General features: G+C 43.1%; 1 protein-coding gene across 1 annotated transcript in view; it reads right to left on the bottom strand.

Moving 5' to 3' along the window:
* KIF3A (kinesin family member 3A) overlaps nucleotides 1-26,633 on the bottom strand; it is a 332,918-nt gene that overhangs the window by 192,052 nt on the left and 114,233 nt on the right. The window contains exons 8-9 of the mRNA XM_086959471.1: nucleotides 24,646-24,820; nucleotides 3,082-3,174 (exon numbers count right to left, since the gene is read on the bottom strand). Of these exons, the coding sequence (XP_086815597.1) occupies nucleotides 3,082-3,174; nucleotides 24,646-24,820 (268 nt within the window). The remainder of the gene's footprint in view (nucleotides 1-3,081; nucleotides 3,175-24,645; nucleotides 24,821-26,633) is intronic.

The following is a 26,633-nucleotide window of genomic DNA, read 5'->3' as shown; positions in this document are numbered from 1 at the left end:
CCTTGATCAAAAACACAAATGAATTCTTAGGCAGGCCCTGGAACTTTAACAGTTGACTGTACATGTGTAGACTGGATAGGGATGGATCATACAACGACAGATAAGCAACAAGTCACCAATATGTTAAACTTACTTGCCTGGGTTTTCACACCTTTGTACTTTTTCTCATTTGGGCTGTTCACAGTTTTTAAGCTCATCTCCATTTAATACGTTCAATCACGTATCTTGGGTGGTATGAAAAGACGCACAATCTACTTTACAGAGAACTTGAACTTACTTTTACTGGACTGAGTTTGCGGCAGACATTCTGCAGTAACAGCAGGATGGTTAATTGCATGAGAAAAGCTTACGATAACGTCCTTCCCTGGTGGTGCATTTGAAGTTAAATGACAGCGTTTCAACAACCTATCTTGCTGTGTAGTTGGCACAGGGGGGATAGAGACAGTTCATTCTACAGGTACTTGTTGATCAAGATTGAAAGACAGAAGAATACTTTTGATTGACCAGGTAGTGCCTGATACTGGGAAGCTCCCTTCTCACTGATTTGGACGATAGTATTTTGCTAATACTGAGTCGATAGGTGGGGGGCCTATGGACGAAGAGATTAGGCTAGTAGTCTATTGAGGATAAGAATCCCAGTGTGGTGTGCGTTTCAAGGGAATGTCAAGATTAACCCAAGCAGAGCGGACAGGAATGGACCATAGCTAGTTTCTCAGACACCTGGTTCAATCACAATGATGGTCAACAGAGAAGCATTAATACTCAACAAGCAAGCAAAACTTCATGTTAGTAAAACGTAGCACTCATGATGGAAAATAACCTGAAGAAAAGAAAATATCCGTAGCAGTACTGACACATTTGGACCATGAGAAACAGCACAGTAGTAATACTCGCAAGGCAGGACTGGGGATAAGTATACTGAGGGGGTGTGGGTGATCTGCCAAGGCCACAGAGGAGATGGATCTCAATGAAGAATTCCATGATCCACATATTTATAAAGCAACATAATCCATTTTGGTCCTATCCACGATTCAAGGATTCCCAAAAGTTGGGAATATTAAAGAGTCACAAGCACAGAACCTGGAGAAAATGTACTTTTTATTTTTATATGTTGCTCATTTTTTTTTTAAATAATACTGATTCTTATTTGATAAATACCATGTTTCCTTATATGTGAAGAAGCCCATTAAATCCCAGTTTTACGTAACAGACACTCAATTTCAAGCAAATAATCTATAATGGTATATCTTGGCTGGGGAAATGTACTTCTCGTAACGTAAGGATTATGTGTTGAGTGTAAATTGAAGAAAATATCAAGTATAACTAGTAAAAAGCGGCCAGCCTTCATATGGAGCTTCTAGGAAATAACTAACCTTAATTTAGCACTTTTTAATCTGATATAGTGAGAAATATGATTAAACACCAATTACTCCTTTTGTGTTTATTTCAGCCCGTGTGATGTATAATTCAACTTTTTTTGGCATAAGCAAATCATGAAGCAAGAATAACATAGTGCACGTATCCTCTTGTGATGCACACCACAAAATAAATAATGACTAAAGCAGGCAATTGATAGTAAGGATGTGAGGGAATTAATACAAAATGGGAGAGCAAAGCGAAAAAAACGCATGCTTTGGATAATTCATGGGTAGAATAATGTTGCTTTAGCTTACAGAGCAGTGCAGCATATACAGGAGTTATGAGGTGCACAGGGGAAGGAGAAGCAAAGGTTTTTTTCCAAACAATTAAGAGCTCCCACTCACTAGAAAAGGACTTATCCAGAGGTTTCTCTATGACTGTGGAGTCTGAACTACTGCTGCTGCTACTCCCTGGAAAACAGAGAAATGCCCCCAAGGAAATCCCCAGAAAGAGGAATCAAGAGTGCGAAGAAAAAAAGATCAGCGAGCAAAAAAGAAACCTATCAAAGATATGACACTGATTTCAAACAAGTGGCCATCCACCAATGCTTAAATTCAAATTTCGAACATTTAGCAAAACATTTTTATCCAACAGACATCCCAGATTGTTACAGATTAAATGGAAAACCCACACTATAAAATCTGAACATTAGAACGTTGGAGGCTCCATTGAAGACATCAAGGCTTGATAATGGCCCACAGCTCCAACATTCCAACGCTTGTCATTTTTCCTTCTTCCTTAAGCTATATCAGTCTTAACGGTAGCCTTCTCATTAAGGGTTCTCACCTGTGGCTTGGGCCTAGAATTACGTTCCAGAACCTTTAAAAAGCACTACAGCCCTCAGCAGGGGTGATAGTGCTATAATATCATCTATGCCAATCATGAAATATTTCTTCTCCCTCTATCAATCTGCGGCCAAATGAAGTCAAACATCTATCAGTAAACATGGTTGAAAGTGGTTTTTCCAGTAGTTGCCCACTCAATCCTGAGCATAAAAGAAACATTCAAAGCTACTGAAACTGAAATTTTACCTTGCCTTTTCTGGTACAGTATGTTACAAAGGTTCTCTACAGGACTGTATCCACTAGTTGAAAAAGGTTTGTTGTTGATCCAACATCAACTAATCAATTTATCTCAAACTGACACCAATTCTTAAATGTTCACCCTTTGTCAAGAGCGTAATAGGGTGCAAATTGGCCAGTGTGTTAAGCACATTTACCAGAACACAATTGTGGGCATAAATTAGCCCTACAATCCAGGGAAAAATGAATGCATCACTTTTTTATTAGAAATCCATGTTTACCACTTAATGGCATGTAAACAGATTAAGAAAGCACAACTAAATTATTTAAAAAAAACAACCACAGTTTCAGATCTATAGATAGTGGCAGGCCAAAGCAAGAGTCAAGGAGTAATCAAGCACAGAGAAAACAATGTATGCAAAGTACCAACGTGGAAGTACATTTAGTATGGCAATGCAAATATGACCACTTAGCAACTTGATAAAGCATAATGCTTGCAGGTGGCACTTAACTGGGTAAATAGAGTGCATACTACAGAATACCCGAGATTAACAGGCAGTCGTAGCCATCAATGGCATAGTTAAAAATAGAGGTTGCAGGTAAGGGACAAAACAGCATGCTGAGTAGCCTTGCACTTTACCTCTACGTCTCTTCTTCTTTTCTCCATTCTCATCAACCTCTCCATCATCATCCTCGTCAGAACCACTGGGTTCAGAACCTGAAATCCCTTCTCCTAGGTGCAAAAACAGAATTTCCTTTATTAAAAAAGGGCAGTTGCATCAGGTCACCTAATATATTTAAAAAAAAACACTAGATGATAGTTGCATTTCTTGTTAACAATTACATGCATTTCAAATGCAGAAAAGTTTGTCCAAATATGGTCTATATCGGGATGAAACCTATTATAATATCCACTCTTTGTATACAAGTAAAACTGGTATAATTGTAACTTACATTATTTACTGGTGTGATACTGTATGGCTTTGCATGGGCAATATGTTTGAGTGTTTTGAAAAGACAGAGAAAGGTGCAGGCAATGTCGGTAAGGAAAAGGATTGTGAAAACTATTTTGTCTGCACTTAACTTTTTTAATCATATTCTCTTTAGAGATTACAAATTTATTGGCTAACACCAGCACAACGTGGTTGACGAGAAAATGTGCTGGTACCCAAAGCTGAAGCAGGGCCACTATGTACCGTGCTGATGGTGGCAGGAGTTGAGCAAAGAAAATAAGAAGATGGAAAGACAGAAGAGAAAGACAAAAACAAGAACAAAAGGAGATATTATGGATGAAACTAATACACAAGGGTGAAATAAAGATACAGGAAGCGTATGGTAGGGAAGAAATTAGCATGGGGTTTAATCTAGACTTTGTATCCCTGCTACTAGACAAGTCCAATGGGCAGTCACTATGAAAGAATTTGAGTCTTTGCACTTTAAAAAAAATAAGAATAAACACTGGATTCATGGGAGGTATTATGTGATATATAAAACGAGAATCTCTTGTATATGAATTGGAAAAACAGATTACCATCAAACAGGCCTTTTCTGTGCATTTTTTCTTTAAAATACCCTCAGTTTTTCCTGAACCTTAGGTCAACCTTCGGTTAGAGTCAAAACAATGGCGGAAACTAGTACAGATTGAGAGCTCTGCTTAAAATCTCATGTAAGCCAACATCACAAATAACATGTGCCGGCAATAACTAACCAAATACGAATAATACATGAAGGTAGCGACATTCATAAGTGTTTTGAGATGAAGGCATGGCTGTACAAAGATTCATAAGAATATTACAAATTACACCTAGGGCCGGATTACGATGTAAATCAGAAAGCCTCCAACCTCAGGTCGGACCCTTCCTGACTTACATTGTTGGTTTTAAATCCGACAGCATTATTACGATGAAGGCTGTCTGATTTGAAACCAGCCAGTTGAACCGACTGGCTACCGACGGGCTGATGAAACCAGTCTGCAAGTCAGAGACCATTCATAATCCCTAATTACCGCATTTACGCTGTGGGGATTATGATGGCAGGGTCCGACAGGCTTTTTCATGCCCGGCTTTATGACACAGAAAGCCTGTCGGAAAGAGTCTTGGGGGACCTCTAGCTCGGCCCCCTTGCCACAGCGGCCTCCAGTTAGAAGCCTGGGAATCACCTATGGTACCCTCTGTTAATCCCTACACCACGTGGCAGGCACTATCAAAAGCACCCATTTCTCTATGGGAGCTTGTGCTGCGACCGGTTTAGGGACGCAGCAGATGCTCCCACAGAGAAATGGAAATATGTGACTGCACCATGTTCATTGTAATGGCGGTGTTGGTCCAGCCGACTAGAGGTGATTTACCTATACGTGCCAATTCAAAAAGCTCTTTCTGTTCAAAAGTTCTACTTGAGTAGAGAAAACTATTCAACAAAACGTTTTCCTTGTTAACATGGATTAGATAGCCCTAGGTTTCATGCCGATATGGTCCAGATAAGTGTGGATATGTCTCAGAAAAGTACGAAAGTTATGCTAAGTATGTGCTAACTATGCATATTTTTCTAAATGTTTAAAGTTTTTAGGTAAGTGTTGGAGGTGGTGGACATACTCAGAAATACCAAAATGAGATATAAAGATTTTTCTAAAGAGTAAGTAAGTCTATTTCAACTTCTTTCATTGAATTGATACTACACTCCGACAACATGCCATCATCCTTGGCAGGAGTGATAGTAACTCCCATTTACTAGAGTCCCTCTTTTAGTCCTCCACTGTGGTGCTTAGGTTTTTGCATGCATTTTGCTCTTCATTTAGAAGAGCGGTCAGATAAAAATGAACTGGTCCCTGAGGAGCAGGCTGACCTTTGGTCCACCATGCATTTAACTTAAGGATTTCATGTGCAAGATCAGGTTGTGGGTTCTTTGCATTTCCGTTTTTTGGCTTCAGGCAGCCTTCGTTGTGGGATTCTCTACTTTATAAATGTTCTGCATTCATTATATTGGGTGCAGGTTCAACTTAATACCAAGGGCCAACTTTCAACAAAAATCCATATTACAAATTGCATTAAGCAGCGGTGTGTATTGGCACACCTATTTTCGCTATATTGACAGATCTCCCCATCTTATAAATGTGGAGCAAATGTAGACTGGCCTTCAGAATCAGGGCAACTGCTTGACAGGTTATTCTACAGATAAACTCAAAATGAACTTAAGTGCAACATAAATGGTTCTTTTCAGGAAAAGAAATTTCAACTTTGAATGGATGCTAGATGACACGCTCTGAAAGTCACTACTTGTTATAAATATTTGGGATGTATGTTTTGTCTTAGGCGCCTCATTGTGAAATGTGTGATCAGGTGCCCAGATTACTGAATGAATTCAACTATTCACATAAGCGCTGTTTGCTAGATCCTCTTGCGAGAGTCTCCTATGGCACAGTGGATCTTTTAGGGCAGTTTGACTGCTGAGTAACTTACCTGGAGTCAACATAAAACACAAAAGGTTTTAAGAAAATGCAATAAAAGCCAGCTAGAAGTCTTACATTAGGCTCCTCTTCTGAAGCCATCGGCTTGTAACTGCGCCTGTTACACTAAAAGGGAGTTAGAATTGAGATCCTCAAAACTTTTTCAAAAGTTCAGAAAGGATTCAAACTACTCTACCTATGCAGACCCGGTATCACAACTGTGGAGTAGCATCTTGACAAGATTAACAAGGCTATGTCAAAAGAACGGGGGAGCTGCATTTAGCAACACAAACACCGACCACCAAGAAGGGGAAATTTAAGACCTATATCTTTTATTAATTTTTTGTTCATTGAGGTTTCCAACTCAATGACACATGACAATGACACAATTTGTGAAGGGCATATCTCAGAACCCTAGATTTCATTTCACACAGTGTAATTATGCGCTTCACTCTTATCTCGCACCCTTTAACGCATCAAGTGCATGTTCCAGACTGCAATTTTGCCCTGAGTGCCCTCATTGTATACTGCTAGACGCAGGGTTTTACCACATGGTATGGGAATGTCAGATGCTGTACCCGGTCGGGCAAGTAGTTCCTGCCATAGTGAACAGAACAAACCCCTTGCGCCCACGCACAAATCCTTCTTGTTGGGGTTACGTCCCAAAGTAAAGGGTGGCAGACACCTTCATAGGTTTACCGACCTTGCCTTTGTTCTGCCCCCACTGATCTTCAGCGTTGTTTGGTCACACTGCTGACAGACACTTCAAGAAGCTAACACCCTAAAGTTGCTTCGTATGACAGGGACTCTTTAACATAATGTTGAAACTAAAAACGAGGCAAGTCCATACGGAGTCCCATTATTACACTATGTAAGTAGGTCAAGCGCCTTGAGACCCTCTGGGTATGTAGTGCGCTTTATAAATCCTTTGACTTGACTTGACTTGACTTGACCCACACAACAGATAGTGGGCTCACTGCCCCGGGGGCCAGAGAGTGACGAAGTGCCTGTAAGCACAACTCCGGCGGACTCCTCACCCGGATAGGGTCACCATTGGGTCTGAGCCATACCGCTTTATGTGTACGCCACAGACTCACTCATGCGTCCCCACACTCTCGCCCACTGACTATCCGTTCTGCTTATGAGACACCGTTATTGAATAACCCACAATGGGGATGGTTTCCCCATCCTTTCCTAATTGAATGACACTACTCATCCTTATTCTATATAGACTCCATGTTTTCGTTTTCTTTTGTTTATTGTCACAGATAATTGTTTGTGTGCTTGCTCATAAAGTTGTGTAATATGATGAGTGACAGCAGCTGCACTATCGGGCTCAGGTGACATCCCGTATAACATATGTTGGATTGTATTGCTATGCTTAAATTTGCACATGATGCTAATGTTATACCATGCCTAAAAACGTAATACAATTCATTAAAAAAAGGCTGCAGGTAGTGCCTCACATTCAATAGTTAACACAGTTCCAGTAAAAAGAGAAGCTTTGCGATGGGAGGGCCAAATATCACCAACATGGAGGGGGCCTGCTGGTCGTACTCTATCTTTGCACTACAAGATGTGAACAGTACTACTTAGTTCACCTATCCTACCACTTGGTGACCACAATGACTACATCTTTACAAGGCTGTCTCTACACCTTTGAAATCCCTGCTACCGTAGGAGAAAACAAGCAAATGTCAGCTCTACTAGCTGGTTTCACGTATTTTATGTTGTCTGCACCTACCACCAGAAGATGCAGATTCCCAGAGAACATTGTTATTGTTGCCGGAGTGTCCCGAACGGATGTATGATGGTACGATGCGTACCGTCACAACGCGTGCTTTTACAATGCGTCTTTAACAACACGTCTTTAACAACGCAAGTCGTTACAACGACTTGCGTTGGGGGGGCGCTGATAGTGAATAGTATAATTTACTATTCTAACACCAGTCCCCGTGGATACTAGGGAAGGTGATGGAATAGTAAATATACTATTCTTGATCCTCTAGCGCAAGTCGTGGTTACGACTTGCGTTGTAACGGACGCGTTGTAAAAGTACTTCGGGGTAACATACGCGTCGAAAAGGATGTACCCCGTCCCGGACATGAGATGCTGTACACATAACAAGGTGGTGTCAAACTGAAACATTTACAGAAGCCAGGGTGTGATGGGGAAATAAGGGGGAAGGGACCGCAGTAGACATCATACTTTGCAGTGGATTGCTATGTATTTACATTAAACCCCTTTACGGCCCTGGTACATAGTGCGATGTGCCAATGAATAAACAAATCCGGGTTTAGCATTGGAACACCTCATTTTGTGTTTTCAGTGCTACTCTCACTGTACGAATTACGTACTTTTATTTATTTTGAAGACAAATATGTTAATGGGTTTCAAAATGTTTCAACTGAAAGGAATTCTGTGACAAGACATGCAGGCTCATTAATCTTTCTTTAATTTGGCCGATCCTACAACTAAAAACAAAGATCTTCAAATTCCATTTCCGAGAACCTCCAAGACAAATAGTTTCTTGCCCTCAAACATTTCTAAGAGTCAAATGTTTGACATTCCCGTCTTGTCAGAACCACTTTCTGACCAAACCCCTCCTCCTCTTCAGTTTTCGTTCTAGACTCCGATTAAGTATTTTTGGGATCGGCTTCTTTACTTGACGACATTTCAAATAATTATTGTGCAGATTTAAGACTTTGGGTGTAATGCTGGCGTGGAGGGGGATGAATGGAACACGATTCCCCTATTATTTTGTGGCTATTTCAGACCTTTTTGCTGCTTTTAGCGAGTACAGCCAGTGTCTATATTTGGAGCATCCCACAGCCTCGCGTGCAGTTTGCTCCCCTCTATCCATGAAGATCATCCCATTGTCTGCCTTCTTCCTGACAACAGTCCGGCTTTTATATCCCACATCCAGTCTCTTCACATGCTACCATCTTGCAGCTGCTGGGAGCCTCCAAACACTGCCCTGTCACGCATGTCCCCGAGTTGTACCAGACGTTGGAGAGAGGACGGCCCACCTGCGTGAGCTGGTAGAGAGTCCACTCTCCAGTTGTGTGCCCGTAACAAACCTTGATACTGAGGGCAGCCTAGACAAGGGGGCCTTTCACAAGGTGGCCTTTCTCAACAGGCTTTCTTGCCAATATTCAATCCCGGCACTTTTTCCTTCAGCACAACAATAGTAACAGGCATTTGCAATGCAATCGGTCTCGCATTTGTTAAAGTTAGAGCTATTGGAATTGTAAACAATACATTTTTTTTGCAATGGAGTAATGGAACAGGTAAAGCAGCTGATTTTGGAATTGGTGAACTAAGTTTGGAGAAGGTAAACCAAGATCTTTTGAAAAGCACGGACCCCAGAATGTTCGTAAACCATATCCCACTGGTAGCATCCCCTTTATTGGTGGGAATATCCCAGGAGATATTATCTTTTAATCTCTCATCTGAGGAACTGAGAACTTGACAACGTTAAGCCTTCTATAGCTTAATGAATTGCAAATGCGAAGCTGGATGAAGACCACCAAAAGGAAACAAAAACAAATTAACAGCACATTTTAGTTATTCACGAAAAGCAGTTTTAACATGTAATGTTCAAGTGATATAGGGAACAAACAAAAGTGATGTATTAAAAGTAAAACCATAAATGTTCTTTTCACACTCTTTTGTCATTATGTGTATTTTTTGTAAAATAGGCCCTTGACCCTTTATTTTAACTTCTTGTGATGTCACTATGTGTGCTCTCGTTATGATGTACATATAATATTAGTCCCAACACTATTTTCATTAGGACTTGTGCCCTGCCTTGAAGGAGAGTATTGCTTTCCGGAGCTCTTAGTTTCAAAATGCTATCCTATATGCTAATTGAAGTACACATAAATTGCAATGTGAAACTCTAAAAGCCCTGTTCCCTACGAGATATGATTTGTGGAACAGCATCTCGACCATGTATATGTCAAAAGTGCAACAAGAAGCGGGGGTTGGGTTGGAGAGACTAGAGTTCTTATCTATTTCCGAAGCACAGCCTTATTTGGGTACCAGGTTGAGTTTGCAGGAGGGTTACAGAAGTGAATCATTTTGCTTAGCCTTTCGGCATGAATTTGTCAAGATGGACAAATCAGACGATCATGACAAAAACACTTGTGGCATAGCAGAATGCAAGCACCAATCCACTCGGATCAGTGGTGCAATCAAGGGGTCTCATGACACTCGTGCATGTTGGAGTACATGCTTTTCATTGGCCCAGTGACCTTCTGCCTACTGTACAAGTCGGGTGCAAATGATATGGGGGAAATGTCGGGTAAAAAAATGGATGGATTTGTAGGGTGATAGGCACTGCAGCCACTAGTAGAGATATGATGCTGTTGTACTCTCTCACCGGTACAGGAGCATTAGTACAAATGTCCGTAAAGGACACTTAAAAGATATGTTAACATTTGTTAACAGATCGGAGAAATTGGAGCTCCATGTTCACTGGTAGTGGAGACACCCTTCGGAGGGCTTATCCCAGAAGAACATGATCGCATAGGAAGGGGTCTCTAAAGTAGCGATCGTGGTCTATTGTGCATCAGCTATCTTGTAGTCAAGTAATCCACGGAGCGGAGGGCAAGTGAAAACTACAGCTTGCAAAAGAGCAAATGAGTTTGCAGCCCTTAGCAATTCACCATCAACCTTCGCTACTTACATGAAGCCAGCTCCCCAAGTCACAAACACATGTCTTTTGACGCTTCTGCTAGGAGTCGGCATCTCACTTTTAAACACAAGTTTGACTCCCAGACTCAGCTCCCCGTACTTATTATAGCCGGGCAAACGGGGTGAACTGCCCATCCCACACTTCAGATTCAGTAATGATAGTAGTACAAACTGCTCTGTCCTAGCTCACTGTTCAGCTGGGTATGAAAAATATGAGCACAACGTCCTTTGAAAACATGACCAAAAATGTGATCCCTAGAAAAAAGGGCCATACAAGCTCAACCCAAGCAACAACACTGATAGGTTAAATAAAGATGATCACTAACATATTTAACATAAGTAAGGATCGGACTTGACGTGTGACAAGTACCACAGCTTTTTATAAGTGAATGTGAGATTCCCAGAGCTGCCAACTTTGGGTTGCGTTCGCGCTATCTCAAAAATCAGATAAAAAAGCAACGCATAACTAGGTGGGAAGACGGAAGAGAGGCTATCACACTCTGTACTGTGTGATGGCCAACTAAAATGTTCTCAGAGTGAAATCGCCGGTATGAGAACTAACCAAACAAAGGAGGGACTTTGGCAGAAATGGACCAATAAGAAGCCTGCATTTCTGAATTCTGCAGCTAACAGCCAATGGCAATGGGTGAGTTTGCCAAAGCCCCACAGAGAGATACAAGAGGTCATCACTATTGCTCGTCCTAAAAATGTGTGAACTTGCAAAGAGTTATATCTGCATCTCTGTCAGACAGCAGTTCTCGGCCTGAGAGGGCAAACATTGCTGATTTCATTGCAACCCCACAATTATATTGAGGGGATAGTGAAAAGACCCACTCGGAATACAATGAAGGGGGGGTCTATTGATGGATAGAGGCGTCCTGCTCCCATGCTTTAAGATTTGCTGAAATTCCTGAAGCACTAAGCAGGCTCCAAGATGACCTAAAACGGGTCTACTCCTTTTTTCCACATCAGAATGAGGCACGAAGGAAGGTGAGGTGGAAGATGAGATGTTTCAATAGAAGGAAATATTCACCTCTGAACCTCAACTCCATGATAGAAGATTAAATGCCAAGTAAGTTGGACAAGCCTTTAGATAAAGAGGCTACAAGGAGGAGTGTGAAGGATTAATGGACCTGGCCAGTTGGACAAGAGAAGAGTTCAAAGTGAGCCAATGCATGTTGTACGTCCTCTTTTAGTACTTTAGGAGGCCAATGAAAGTGAATGATTGGGTATGAATATAATGCCAAGACACGATTCTAGATCTTTCGAGCATCTTAGCTAGGACCTCAGTTGATGGAAGACAGGGAGCTTGTGAATTCCGTGGCTTCTTTGCAAGTCTAAATGTGCCTTCCGGACAGAGTAGCAGGGGGCTTGGTCTACTCATTAAAATGGATCCCAAGCTGAATTGATGTGCATACTAATAAGTGGGCAGGCTGTGGACCTATAGTGCCCTTGACAATGCTCAGCTTACCATAAAAAGACTTTTCATTTAGGTTTTCAGCACAGCTGCTCCCAATGTCTATATTCACACTCTGCTAGAGTGTATCTCAAGGAAAAGGCTACTTCCAATTCTGACTAGATCAATAAAGGTCTAACCTTTTCTTCCAGATAAAAATCCACAGATGCAGAACCCAAGGATGGAATAAAGTCACATTCAAATCCAACAGACCTGTGAAGTGAATTGGGGGTAATATGTCTGCATAACAGACACATGAGTTGAATCCATCATGATGGTATTACGAATGGTACAGGGAGGAGTTAAGTGTGATCCTGGAGCAGATAGGTGGACCTGCAGAGCACATTTTAAAAGGATACTATGGAAAGATCATCCATACATAATCTAGGCTTTGTGAGCAACTAATTTTCGGTGAAATAGAATAGTCTAGGCTTGCACCCAGTCATTAACCTATGCCACATCAATGGTTGATACCTTAAACAGTTTCAAGATGTGTTAATTTAATGTCTGTATACATCTAGTTCCCTGGGGTTGAAGAACACGCATCTGGCATCACCTATGTTACTGTTGCATCGTAGATTTGAAATGAATTCACTATGGCTTGGAAGAGTACTAATGGCTAGATTTCTTATATCGTTATTCATTTACGCATTTGAGCATTTCATGTACAATTACAGAATAATTGAAAATACTAATTTGATATAGACTGCCATGCCCATAATAATATAACAGAAACTAATTATATGTTTTCCCTTTATAGATAATGCAGTATAACACAGCTGTAAGCTTTCAGAGTGTATCGGTCATGCAATATCGATTATAAGATATGTACACACATTAATAACTGGCAGGATGTCTTTCAGTACTAAAATTACATTACAATATGTTATTTATAAATATGTGCTACCTTGTTCAAAGCCCTATTATTTAGGTCAGGCAGTTGGTATTTTTCAGGTCTGGCTTGGCAGTGCAGCTGTTGATAGATTTAATATGCCCAACAGAAAAAGAGCTTTAAAATAAAAAACTACTGAAATAGGGGGCTTTGCTCTGCCCAAATGTTGGGGGTCTTGACTACAGATTTAGACTGCGCTGAAGTTGTGTGCTTCTGCCTGAAAACAAGTATGTGCATTACACATTTAGCCTTGAGGAAAGCTCATGCTTTCTACAGCAGGCCTGAGTTTGGCTATGATGACAAGCTACTGATCAGAGCTCCAAGTCTGAGCTCTTTGTTATGAATAGTTATGCCAAGGCAGGAAGCTTCATTTATTTATTTTAAGAAGAATATTTTGATGCCAATAGGCCTTACAAGGTGGATTGTCATTACACTGTGTTAAAGCTCATAGGCAGGCATTTTATTACAAGGAATCTCAACACATTACCAGACTAGTCAAGGGTTAGGTGATAGGTACCCCCTTTGGCAAACCCTCAGGATAGGAGATCTGTACTATGATAACTTTTGTTAGTCCCTCTTCGGAGGGGTTGTATATTTTTGTCAAATGTCATTTTTGTAAATGCTTGTAATTTTAGAAATTTACGCCTGTTGGTCCCCTTATGGGAAATCTAATGCTTAATACAATAGGCTTTGGTTTGTGCGACTATACAATGACAAAGGCTGTAAGTCTGATTGGTTTACTGGGAATCTATAGATCTATTCTGTTATATATGAAAATGTATGGCAAAAGCAGTAGGTTTGTCTTGTTTATTGTGAAAGGCATATGTTAAAGTAATTTTACCTCTAAGGATGGATTATCTTTACATTGTTTTAAAGCCAGATACAGCGTTACTTGGATTCTTACATATTACTATAACAGGCAAGGGGTCTGGTGAGGGTTACTGCTCTGCATTACACTGGGGGAGAGAAGATTTTCACAACAAGAATCCTTGTTAGGCCCTCTTCAGAGGAGCTGTATATTGTTTTATCACCATTCATTTTGTAAGAACACTTGATGGTTACTTTGTCGGAAAGATTACACTTAACACAGTAAGCCCGAGTTGGCTCTGGTAATGAGCCAATTATACAGGGTATAGGCGTGATTGGTTCCTTAAGGAAAGTAATGCAAGCAGCTATACCTCCAATCTGTTTACTATGGAAACATTTTTAAAAAAAGACAGGACAGACTTTTTTTATTGTGAAAATCATGTTTTAAACTATGAGAAAGTGCTTCTTTTTGCATAGTCACTCCCCATTAGTTTGATGATTGGTATTTCTCTTTGTTGGACTCTGCACACTGGGGCACTGCTGTGTTGGCATATTTAACTTAGAGTAAGGCCACAAATATACAAATATCTTGGAAATATTAAGTCACCTTTGTAGGAGAGTGGGGCCTGCAATCCTATGGTCACCCCCGATTTTTGCTTTTTGCTTCACTGGTTTACGACTTTCCCTGGCTGTGGGCCTGCTAATCAGACCCACAGCCTAGCTGTTCTCTCTCTAAATTGAAACACATGTACCTTAGGTGCATTTACCAATTGGTACTGGGCCACCTTATCAGTCCCTGTATAGCATACCTTAGGTATCCAGGGCATAGTTGTACCCAGGGCCTACCAGGGGCTGCAGCATGTATTATGCCACCCCTGGCTGGCCACCCAAATCTGACACAACTGGCTGCATGCCAGCTGGGGAAAGGTGGTGTAAACACCCTTTGCTTTAGATATAGTATTCCTATATCTAAACCTAAAATGGACACATGTATTCCTATCAGTCACTCGTATGGCAGGCCTTATCAATCCTGAAGGCAGAGTGCTTGGAATTATGTGAGATGGTGCTCTGGCCTGAGCTGAGCCTGTTTGCAGCTTGCGGAATCAAGTCCTAATAGCTGTTCCATGATAACGCGTACCATATACTCTTAAGTGCATTATAATCCTCGCGGTTATTTGCCAACTTTGGTATCGCTTTATCAAAACATGTCGAGTGAGGTGTCATACGAATTGGAATACTAACCCCTCGCCAATTCTGGCGACGGGGTTAGCAGTCCACCCTTCTAGAGGGACACGACATGTATGTAACTGTGAACCCCGGTTAAAGTTAACTCGAGCCTCAGCATCACAAAATGGATGCTGCCACCACAGACACAAGTCTGACCTCCTTCTGTTGGGAGTCCTTCCAGCGAGGAGAGCTCGGACAAAGGGTTTCCTGTCAGGGGCGGTGCTAGCACCATCCCAGACAGGGTTTTGTGTATCCCAGGTAGGCAGGGCTGAGAGGAAGGTGACTGCAAGTGGCACCCCGGTGCTCACTGTGCACCAGTTCCAGGGGCACCACAGCTCCAGGGGCACCCCAGCCCCTGAGCTGGGGAGAGACCGGACAAAGGAGAGGGGTGTAACCACCCCCCTCCTGGTCCCACCCATGGGCAGGACCTAGTCGCGTGCCAGCCCCTTTTCTTAGAATAAAGGCAGGAGCGGGCCCCTTTCCCAAATTAGATAATCTTGAATCTTGAACTACTTTCCACGAGAGGAACTCTTGACATTCTCTGAAGACCCTCCCTTGTGGCTAAGGAGTAGCCACCCTGCATCCGCAGGCACCATCTAAGCATCCCGGTTTGCTGCACGTCCATCCTCCAGATCAAGACTGACCAGCTCGACGAGACCCGGATTCCCTGGCATCTCTGACCTCTACCTGCATCATCAGCCCAGCTGAGATTCGTGGGTGTGACGCGACCTGAGGGACCGGCCATCTTCAAAACCTGCACGACGCTTAACCAGCACGACCGCCGAGAGACCCTCGAGTGAGTGCACTGGGGTTTGAGAAGCCCCAACCCAGAGCAGCTCCAGCACCGAAGTCCAGCCCCCCAGCATCCACGAGATCTGCGTGGGGCCCTTCTGCTCTTTGCTGCTTACCGCGTTGTCCGGTCACTTTCCCGTTGGCTAGTGGCCCTCCTGACTACGTACCACGACGATTTCACCGCTGGTCTGGTTGCTCCAGACTGGCCCTTGCTCCCTTCCAAAAGAGGAGCACCCCGGACCCTCCTGGTCCACTCCAGACGCCATCTTGACTCCACAGCGTGGGCTTGCCTTTGCCAAGGCTTGTTGCTCCAATCCTGGTTCCAGCAGCGCCGACAGCAGACACCCTCGTGGGACAGCTCGCACCTCCAGCCTGGTCGCCGACGACGACTCCTGGCCCGTGTGACTGCAGAGCCCAGCGTCGCCCACTCACCTGATCGCGGTGACATCATCCGGTGCCATCCTGGTGCCCACACAATCACTGGCTAGTGATTAAGAACTGAGTCCCCTCTGCTTTCAGGTCGTCTCCATCACCGATTCAGCCTTGGATCACACGAACATCTTCACTGGTTGCCTGCCAGCAACTTCTTCTTTCAGGCTCCATAGACTACAACAAGGATTCCCGATGTCTTTTGAACCCTATGCAGCCGCAGCCCCTGGGCTAGGTAACCCGAGCATTTCGGTGCTCCAACGCAGGTTCACTATTCAAATGTCTAGATCCTTTTTCGTTTTAAGTCTACCTAGTCGGATTCGTCTGGAAACAGTAACTTTAGAAATACTAGCCTCCATAGACTTTGTCCCGCATCCCGCGTGAGAGTGCACACTCTGCACCCTATCTCCCTAGGCCTCCTGCTCCTAACCTTAGAGTTCAGTAGTGTAGTCCTAGCGATCCTGAAGCCTCTGGATCGAGTTACTCACCTGCTAGTATTTCGCATTCCACTTTTAGAGTATATGGTTTTTTGTGCCCCTCGGGCATTTGTGTAAATTGTGCAACTTGAAGTATTTTCGTAAGAGTTTTGTATTGTGCTTAGCTCCCTGACTCATAAAGAGTTCAGGGTAGACTTGTTATTAATAAATATCCTTTATTTTCATAACAACTTGTGTGGTGTCCTTTCACTTGGTGTTCAAGGGGTATATGTGATGGTAAAACAGCTGGCTTAACACGCCCTCTAGAGTTTAGCCTAAAGACTGCTTTTGTCCACGCTACTAGGATAGCTCGTCTGTAAGGTTGACTTACAACCAATCATCAATAAGGGTCGTTTGGTATGATGCACAGTGATCACTAGAATAGTGAGCACTATATATCAGGCCAACTTCTCACAACCTGTACACTGCAGCACATGTGCCATCCATTAGGTTGGCAAAGGAAACCTAGCTTTAGGCCTGCCTGTGTTGCCAATCCTGCAGCTTTCACACCTGAAAGCTGCAAACCTGTCAAAATAACCCTTTTCTGACAGGAAAAAACATACTTTTACCTAATAAAAAGTTATCTCTAAGTAGGGTCTGTAACCCACTAGGTAGGGTGCCTAGTATTCAAAGGTGATACATGCAATAATGTAACACTGACACGTACCTGTACGGCCTATCCCCTTGAAGACTATTTTCATTGTAAAGGTTTATAGCTCTCCTATGAGAAAAACTAGTTTTCAGACTAAAATCATAACCCTGTTATCTTTGGTTTAGGACAAGCTGCTAGAATAATTAAGCATAAAATTCAACAAAGAAGTTAGAGTTTTAATAACCTTTTAGGAAACGTGATTTAAAAAAAGTTAGACTTTACCAGTCTGAGATTTCAATAGGCTAATCAACAGAAGCCTGTTTGCAGATGGCTCAGCCAGTGATTCCCCTTAAAGAGTTGTCAAAACTGAGATTAGAGCAGAAGCAATGGCTAGGCCTTTTCACAGGCATAGAATGCATGGAAGGCATGTGGCGGATATCCACTCAGGAAAGACAGCTGCGGAAGACCCAGGAACTTTATTAAAATGAAAGGGACAAGGGTCAGGCCAACCCATTCATAGTTCAGTGTAAAGAGACCTGGAAAAGAAATTCCTTTTTCTCTGTAGGCCCTCTTTGGCCAGTTTGACACCGGCACAGTGGGATGAGAGGTGGCTCAAACCAGTTTGGTGTTTCTGAAGAGGAAGGGACTGCTCATTTCTATAAATACATCCCTAGCTGGCACACATGCTCCCTTCAGAGGCAGAAAGATTCTGCCATGTTGGATTTGCCTCAAAATAGTGCCCTTTGGGATAGTTTGCAGTAAGGCAAACCAGAGGTGCAGCATATGTGGCAAAGGTTGCTCCTGGGAACTTTATAATTGGCTATGGATTGTCCAGGAATCACCACCACCGAATGGTTAGTGAAACCTACAATCTGGCCCATCAATCACAGCTCATCGGAATACTCTTTGGACCCGCGTAAGAGAAAAAGATGATTGGACCTGCTGATTAGTACCTGGTTGGTGGCCTAAAGGGCTGTCCCTGAACACACTTGCACCCAGGATTAAGTGCTGTCCCAGAAGTCATGGTAGCCTTAGGACTGACTGAGAGGAGCTGTTCCAGAAACTGTGAAAAGTTGCAACTTAGAAACATGTTCTACTTCCAAGACCTCAGGAACAACGAGGCAAAGGTGTCTGATTTAAAAGTAATTTAGTCGGCTACAGCTTAGTCTTGCCCCGCTGGAGGACATTTTGAGTTCTATAAAATAACTGAGTCCAAAGGTGGAAATGTTGACCAGGCAAAAGTACGAAAGTACTCCCCTGACAACAGGACTATGCGAGCCAAGTAGTTTCTTCCGCTCTGAGACTTTCCTGCCAAAACCAATAACTTCAGCGGGACCTCGTCTGGCTGCAATCTGGCTTCAAGAGTACTTTGGAGGATAAAAACCTGTAACGTTGCCCTGCAGGTGGATTACAACTTCTTGTTTCAAAGACTAATTTAGAAGGTACAATCTTTGAGCATAACGAAGCCCCTTGGTCTAATCGAAACTTGCTCCATCAGAGTCGGACATGAATCACAGCTAGGTCCCCGTGAACAGCAAATAGCAATTATGGATTGGTGCTTTATTTTTGTGGGCACTTTGTGTCTTAAATCTTTAAAAAGTCATCTCTCTGGTTCCCCTTCTTGGATTTTGGTTTTGGTGTCATTTTAAGAATTACATTTTTCAATTTTTTTCCATTCGAATCAGTATTGGTATTTTTATTGTGTGGTGTACTGACGAAACAGTTGTTTTGTTTTTGCTAAATATGTTACGCATTTTCCCAAGTTAAGCCTGCATGCTCTGTGTCATAGTAATAATAATAATAATAAAACATTTATTGAGCGCCTGGCTGCACAAAACTGTGTGTCCCCGCGCTAACTGCAAGATGCAAACCCATCGAGAGGAACCTGGTCCGAGGAACCGCGTAGGGATTATTGTTTAGGGAACAGGTGAGTTTTTAATTTGGCTCTGAATCTCATTTCGGAGGGCTCCATCCGCAAGTGGATCGGCAGAGCATTCCAGTACTTAGTGGCCAAATAACGGAAGGACTTTCCTCCCATTTTAGCTTTTGTGATGCGAGGGACTTTGAATAGCATCATGCCCGACGATCTCAAATCTCTCATCGGACGATGAATGGTGATGAGACCTTTCAGACAGCCGGGGCCTCTATTCTGGGCAATGCGGTGAGCATAACAGAGAGTCTTGAATATAATTCTCTCTTTAATAGGGAGCCAGTGGAGTTTAGCAAGCGCGTTTTTAGTGGAGGCTTTCCGAGGGAGAACGAGCACCAATCGCGCTGCTGAATTCTGTACACATTGTAATTGGTGCAGTCCCTTCTGATTCAGGCCTAACAAGAGAACATTACCATAGTCCAGGTGAGGAGATATTAAAGCATGAACTATGGTTTTTCTAGCTTCGGTCGGCAAGAGGTCAAGTACTTTACGAAGTACTTTTAATATGCTGAAGCATTTGCTTGTCACCTTATTCACATGGGTTTTGCCTGAGAGGTCGGCGTCCAACATAACGCCTAGATTTTTCACCTTCTCCACAGGAATAGGCAATTCCCCTAGTTCGCTAGGCCACCATGCATGAGACCAAGCAGAGACAGCTTTTCTTACTATCAGCACCTCTGTCTTGTCTCCATTTAGACGGAGGCAGTTAGTGTTCATCCAAGTAGCTATCGCTGACATACAGTTTGAGAAGTTGGTAGCTAGTTCTCTGCTGTCTGGAGTTAGTTTAAACAGCAACTGGGTGTCGTCAGCGTAGCTGACAATGCCCACCCCAAATTCCTCCGCAATGTGTGCCAGGGGTTCCATGTGGATGTTAAATAATGTTGGGCTCAAGCTAGAGCCCTGTGGAACCCCATGGCTAACACTGCGAGGCGATGATTTAAAGGGTGGGCAGTGAAGTTGGAACGTTCTGTCAGTACGGTAGGACTGGAACCATGTGAGAGCTAGGCCCTTTACTCCCATGTCCGAGAGCTGAGACAACAGCGTTGAGTGCAGCACGGTATCAAACGCTGCACTTAAGTCCAATAGGACCAGCGCTGCTGTCTCTCCCTCATCCACCATCTTCCGGATATGTTCAGTCCAATACAGGACTGCTGATTCGGTTGAGTGGCCTGATCTAAACCCTGACTCGGAGGGGTGGAGGAGAGCTTCTTTCTCCAGAAACTCCATGAGTTGTATATTTGCTACCTTTTCTATGATTTTGGCACAGAAAGGGAGGAGCGAGATCGGTCTTAAATTTTGGAGTTGAGAAATTGGGATATTTGGTTTCTTTTTTAAGGGTATTACTTGAGCAGATTTCCAACTTTTCAGGACGTGACCTTCCTGGAACGATAAGGTAATCATGTTACTAATTTGATCTAATAATATGTTTTCCATGACCGCTTTACATTGTTCCGGGGGGCAGGCATCCGTAGGGGAGCCTGAGCAAATTCCATTAATAATTTTCATTAGGTCCTGCTTGTTAGGGGTCCTGAATTTGGTAAGGAGGGATTTATGAGAGAGGGAGCTTAGATGATCTGCGTTGTCATTAACTATGTTAGTGCTACTTGAGAAAGTGGCATGGATTTTTTCTACTTTCTTCACGAAGAAATCAGCTATCTGATCGCATATCTCCTTGGAGTAGGTATCTTTAGTATCCAGACGTGAAGGAATGGTGATTTCTCTGTAAATGCAGAATAGTTCTTTCGTGGGGTTCTTGGCTTCCTCCATTCTGCTTTTGTAATAGTAGCTTTTTTCTATTCTTACCAATTTCTGATATTTTTTCAGTTCAATTCTATAATTTTCTTTGAGTTACGGGGTATAGTTTTTCCTCCATTTACGTTCTATGGATTTACATAGGGCTTTAGCATTTTTGAGTTTCTCTGAGAACCAGGGGGCGTTTTTGGATTGTCTAGCTGGTGGTTTGGTGGTCCATGGAGCAATTTTATCTAAAGCTTTTGTTAGCCAGGATTCAAAGTTATCCCATACCTCTTGTAGGGAGTTCCCTGTTAAAGGGGGTTGCTCAGTTAGCTTATCTAAAAAAAGTTCGGGAGTGTATTTTTTAAAATTCCGGCGTCTGTGAGGTGGAAGTTTGGAATGAGTGTTTTTGATGAATTTTCTAGATATCGCAAACGGCACCATACTGTGGTCAGACCAAATTAGTGGGATGGGTGGAGAGGTCTTAATACCTTCCCAATTTGCAAAGATAGGGTCTAATAAGTGCCCTTGTTGATGGGTGGGCATAGTAGAGAGAAGTTTGAGATCTACCGAATTAAAAGCATTCAGTAAGAGTTGAGCTTCCCTGGAGTTACTTTCCTCTAGGTGTATATTGAGGTCGCCTAGAATGATAACATATTTATGCCTGATGGCGAGCTGAGTGGCCAATTCAATGAGTTGGCTACAGAAGGACGCCGCTGCTCCAGGGGGTCTATATATAAGTAAACCAGTGATCGTGGTAGTGGGATCTAATTTAATGGTAAATCTGCCACACTCACTATCAGTAATATTTATTTCGATTAATGTGCATTCTAATTCTTCTTTGCAAATCATTGCTAATCCCCCCCCCCCCCATTGTCTTTGTCTATCGATTCTTAGAAGACTGTAATTGTTGGGGATGGCCTCTAAGATATCCGGGGAGGAAGCTTCATCTAGCCATGTTTCCGAGAGAAACATGGCGTCAAGGTCTTTGTTAATCAAGAGGTCATGAATTTCAGTTTTATGTTTAGTCATAGACCTACAATTAAGTAGTAGCATTTTGAGGTTCATAATTTTTTTAGGAGTCGAGATTAGCTTGGGAAGAGGTTGATGGCATACGTTGCAGAACGCGGGTAAAGACTCCGGGTCTATAGAGTGCAAACAGTTGTGAGACAATGTCTTACCAAATTTCAGAAGGTCAGATTTAGAGTAGTGGCGGCGTTGACTCTTATGGATAATGGGGAGCAGGGTCTATGGAGTCCAGCCCCGCGCCCCGGTCGTTCGCGGACGGACGCAGACAGGCTGGACTCTGGCTTGACTCCGGCGCACGATCGGCGCGCCCGCAATGCGCGTTCGCTGCGCGGAGCCATTGACGTATGCCTTTATACCGTCGTCTGAGCGACGTTCCCTGCGAGCCCTCACTAAGATGGCCGCTATCCTAATTCACCCAGTCCCGGCAGATGACGGCCCGTAGTTCGGCCACACCCACAGAGAAGATCTGAGCAAGTAGTCTGCTCGTTGTCTGGGGAACGGATGAAATCGCTAAGGAAAAAACACCTTTGCCTTCTAAATAGCTATAGACAGAGTTCAGTGGCAATATCTAAAGCATGAAATGCCACAATGTCAATAGCGCGCTTTTCAGCTTCAGCGCAAAGGGAGGGGGGAAGGACACATGGGGAGAATTCAAACAAGTTAAAACTCAAGCAAAGATTTAATAAAAACGTGACCTCCCGGCTCAAGCCTCAGGAGAGAAAGCAAGCAGTCGAATGGATCGTGTCTTGGCCTGTCTTTATACCGTCGTCCGAGCGACGTTCCCTGCGAGCCCTCACTAAGATGGCCGCTATCCTAATTCACCCAGTCCCCGCAGATGACTGCCCGTAGTTCGGCCACACCCACAGAGAAGATCTGAGCAAGTAGTCTGCTCATTGTCTGGGGAACGGATGAAATCGCTAAGGAAAAAACACCTTTGCCTTCTAAATAGCTATAGACAGAGTTCAGTGGCAATATCTAAAGCATGAAATGCCACAATGTCAATAGCGCGCTTTTCAGCTTCAGCGCGAAGGGAGGGGGAAGGACACACGGGGAGAATTCAAACAAGTTAAAATCAAGCAAAGATTTAAAAACGTGACCTCCCGGCTCAAGCCTCAGGAGAGAAAGCAAGCAGTCGAATGGATCGTGTCTTGGCCTGTCTTTATACCGTCGTCCGAGCGACGTTCCCTGCGAGCCCTCACGAAGATGGCCGCTATCCTAATTCACCCAGTCCCCGCAGATGACGGCCCGTAGTTCGGCCACACCCACAGAGAAGATCTGAGCAAGTAGTCTGCTCGTTGTCTGGGGAACGGATGAAATCGCTAAGGAAAAAACACCTTTGCCTTCTAAATAGCTATAGACAGAGTTCAGTGGCAATATCTAAAGCATGAAATGCCACAATGTCAATAGCGCGCTTTTCAGCTTCAGCGCGAAGGGAGGGGGGGAAGGACACACGGGGAGAATTCAAACAAGTTAAAATCAAGCAAAGATTTTAAAACGTGACCTCCCGGCTCAAGCCTCAGGAGAGAAAGCAAGCAGTCCAAGGGGATCGAGCCAAGGGTTAAATAACTGAAACTGTTTCACCGTATCAAGTTTGTTGCCTTAGGTCTTGTGGTGGATTCCAACCCACCCCAATCAGTAATTCAGTTTCTTACATAAACCAACAGGCCTCTTAGGGTGGATTATTATTACAGTGTGTTAATGATAGTGAAAAGGCATTTTGTTGCTTTGAACTTCAAAGCTTATATTAAGAAAGGATTTTTTTTGTTTGTTACTACCTTTGACAAACCTTGGTGGTAGGAAATATGCACTGAAATAATCCTTGCTAGACCCTTTTAGGAGGGTCTGGCAGGTATATTTGTCTGCATGCCCTAGTAACAAAACAACATAAAACTCTACATACATCACATTTTTTTCAGTCAGCCCTCTTATGTCTGACCGGATGTCATTTACATTGATATTCTCTAAATGACAGCATACTGCATGGGCAATAGGTTCGCCCATTTCTGTCACTAGCTCGACTGACCTGGAGTAACAGCAGGTTTATCATATCACACATGCAGATCCACCTGAAAATTAGTGCACGTCAGAGTCTAAGCTGGTGACCAGTCCTCTAGTTTTCCATTTCTTTCCTTTATAGGTTCCCATTCATTTCTTTCCTTCTTTTTTTACTTGTATTATTGTCATTTATCTTCGCTAAGCTTGTTGAGTTTGTGGGTCTGTTTTATTGTCTACATGTAAGTGGATGAATACAAGAATGAGTCTGTAGGTCGATGAATAAATGTATGAGTGACAGAGTACATGCATCACAACTTATTAAGGGTCTAAACTCACCAAAGGTTGAAGTGGAACCATCTTCAACCTAGTGAATGCTAGCAAGACCAGCTACCATTGAAAAAGCTGGTTTTTAATCCTCCATCACTGCTATTTTCATTAAAGCAAACAAAAAGACACATACTACTCACTTCCCTTTCATTTAAAGAATTTAAACTTTAATATATGCATATATGAAAAAGTGTCTGCTGTGCAAGTATGGAAGTGTGCAATATCAAACTAGGATATAAAGTGATTAAGAGAGGGGACAAAACTGATGCTTTACACTTCAATAATAGCGATGATGGAAGAGGTTATGCTATAAGAACTATATATGCAATAATTTGAACTTTGGTAATGAGTAGTCTTTTTAAGGAATGGTTTAGTTACCGTCTTCAAGTTTTCTTTTCAGATCTTCAATTTCCTTCTGAAACTGCCGCAACAGAGCATCCTTTGGATCTTCATTAATCCTGGCCTTATTCTTAATATTTTTGGCACGATTGGCATATCGTAACGTGCTGATTGTTTCATCATAATTATAGTCTGCAGGTCCAATGTTTGCACACTACACACAAACACAATGATGGCATATGATTATATACATTAGGATGGTCAAAAAAAGTTTCACAAAAAGTTTATAAGTAAAGAGAAGTGAACAGTTTGACTAGATAACTATAACAATCAAGTTACTAGGCTCAATCCAGTTTAGTAAATCAATAAGATTTGTAGAGCGCTTCTGGTCACCTGTGATCAGTACTTAATTTGTGCCAGTGTCAATGTTTTCTAACTTGACTGCATTTCCCAGAGTGCACTTCGGTGGGAGCACTATGCAAGCTTGTTTGAAAGAAAACCTTGCACATGGGGCAGCGCGTGGAGCTCCTACGCACACCTGCGGTTTCTGCGGATGTGTGGCTGAGGCTTTAGATTGGCGGGTGGGCAGGCAGGTGAGGTCCGTGAGCGAATTGCGGGTTTTGATTGGGCGAGGGGTTGGCACTGAGAGCGATTATCCAAATTGTTGCACATTCGAGAATGCAGGTAAGGGTCAAGCCTTCTGGAAACGCGGACCTCTGGTATCTCTGAAACAGCGTAGGAGTCGAGTACAGAAAACTGGGTGAGTACAGTCTGTTTATGGCGAGCAATTGTTTGATATACGGAGAGTGCGCGGGGCTTTATTTTTGTTCTCTAGAAACGTGGAGGCAGAAAGTGATAATAATGGGTTAGGTTAGCCTACTCCGGTAGGGTCAGAAAATATGCCACTCCTCCCAGTGCCTATTTTGAACTGGTGGTTGCAGGTGGGGCCTACCAGCATTTATTTTCTCTCATCGGACTTTGGCCCATTTAAAGAAAATGAAAACGCACACGACGAGCAGAAGGAGGGAGAGAAAGACGGATTCATCCTTCTAAAGTAGATCCACTGAATAGTAACACTTACTATTTACAGTGCTTTAAAGTGACAAAGTCCACAGTTAGCAAGCACTATAAAACAAGCTATCACATTTTATGGTTCTAATATTTAAACCAGTCATAACACTATATGAAATGAATTGTCCAGGCGCAGATGATATATTCACTTATTTGCATCAGTCAGAAGGCTCCCTTGCTAAATTTGAGCAGTGCCAGTTGAGGATGTGGGCGGAGCTGACAGAAGTGGGTGTGGCCACCGACAAGCATTTGAGCAACTGGTTTTCATATTTTACAAATTAAGCACTGCCCGTGATGGTATCCAGGTGCTGGCAGGGTTCAGTTGATTAGTGAATAGCAAAGTCTTCAGGGACTTTTGGAACTCGGGAAGAGATGGAGAGGTCCAGAGATTAGTGTGTAGCTGGTTTCATGTCTTCCCTGGTAGGTAGGAGAAGGAGACATCTCTACATCAGCTACGTCGGATGCAGGGGGTGAGGGTTAGAGAAAGGGAAGCGGAGGTGTCTGGTGGACTGACAGAAGTTCAGGTGTTGGTTTAAGTAGGTGGGTCCACATTTTTGAAGGGCCTTGTAAGCATGGGTCAGAAGCTTGTACTGGCATCTTTTCAGAAGCGGGAGCCAGTGGAGTTCCCGGTGATAGGGGTGTGTCTAGGGAGATCCAGGACTAGTGTGGTTGGAGCTTTGAGTACGGTCTGTAGTTGTTGTCGGAGGGGAGCTGCAATCTCTGCGTACAGAGTGTTGCCGTAGTACAGTCGGCCTGAGGTGAGGGCCTTGGTGGTGATTTTTGAGTTTTGGGGTAGTCATGTGACTAACTTACGAGGAGGATGAAGAAGCAGGAGGAGGAGATAGAGTTGACCTGAGTCGTCATTGTTAGTTTGTTGACCAGAATGATGCCTATGTTCCAGGAGTGGTCTGTGTGTGTATAAGTAAGTTCGAATACCAAGGGCCACCAAGATGTAC

The sequence above is a fragment of the Lissotriton vulgaris genome, chromosome 2_2 (genome assembly GCF_964263255.1).
Source record: "Lissotriton vulgaris chromosome 2_2, aLisVul1.2, whole genome shotgun sequence".
Lineage (NCBI taxonomy): Eukaryota > Metazoa > Chordata > Amphibia > Caudata > Salamandridae > Lissotriton > Lissotriton vulgaris.
Note: the sequence above shows the minus strand (reverse complement) of the source record. Positions and strands in the feature narration are given on the sequence as shown.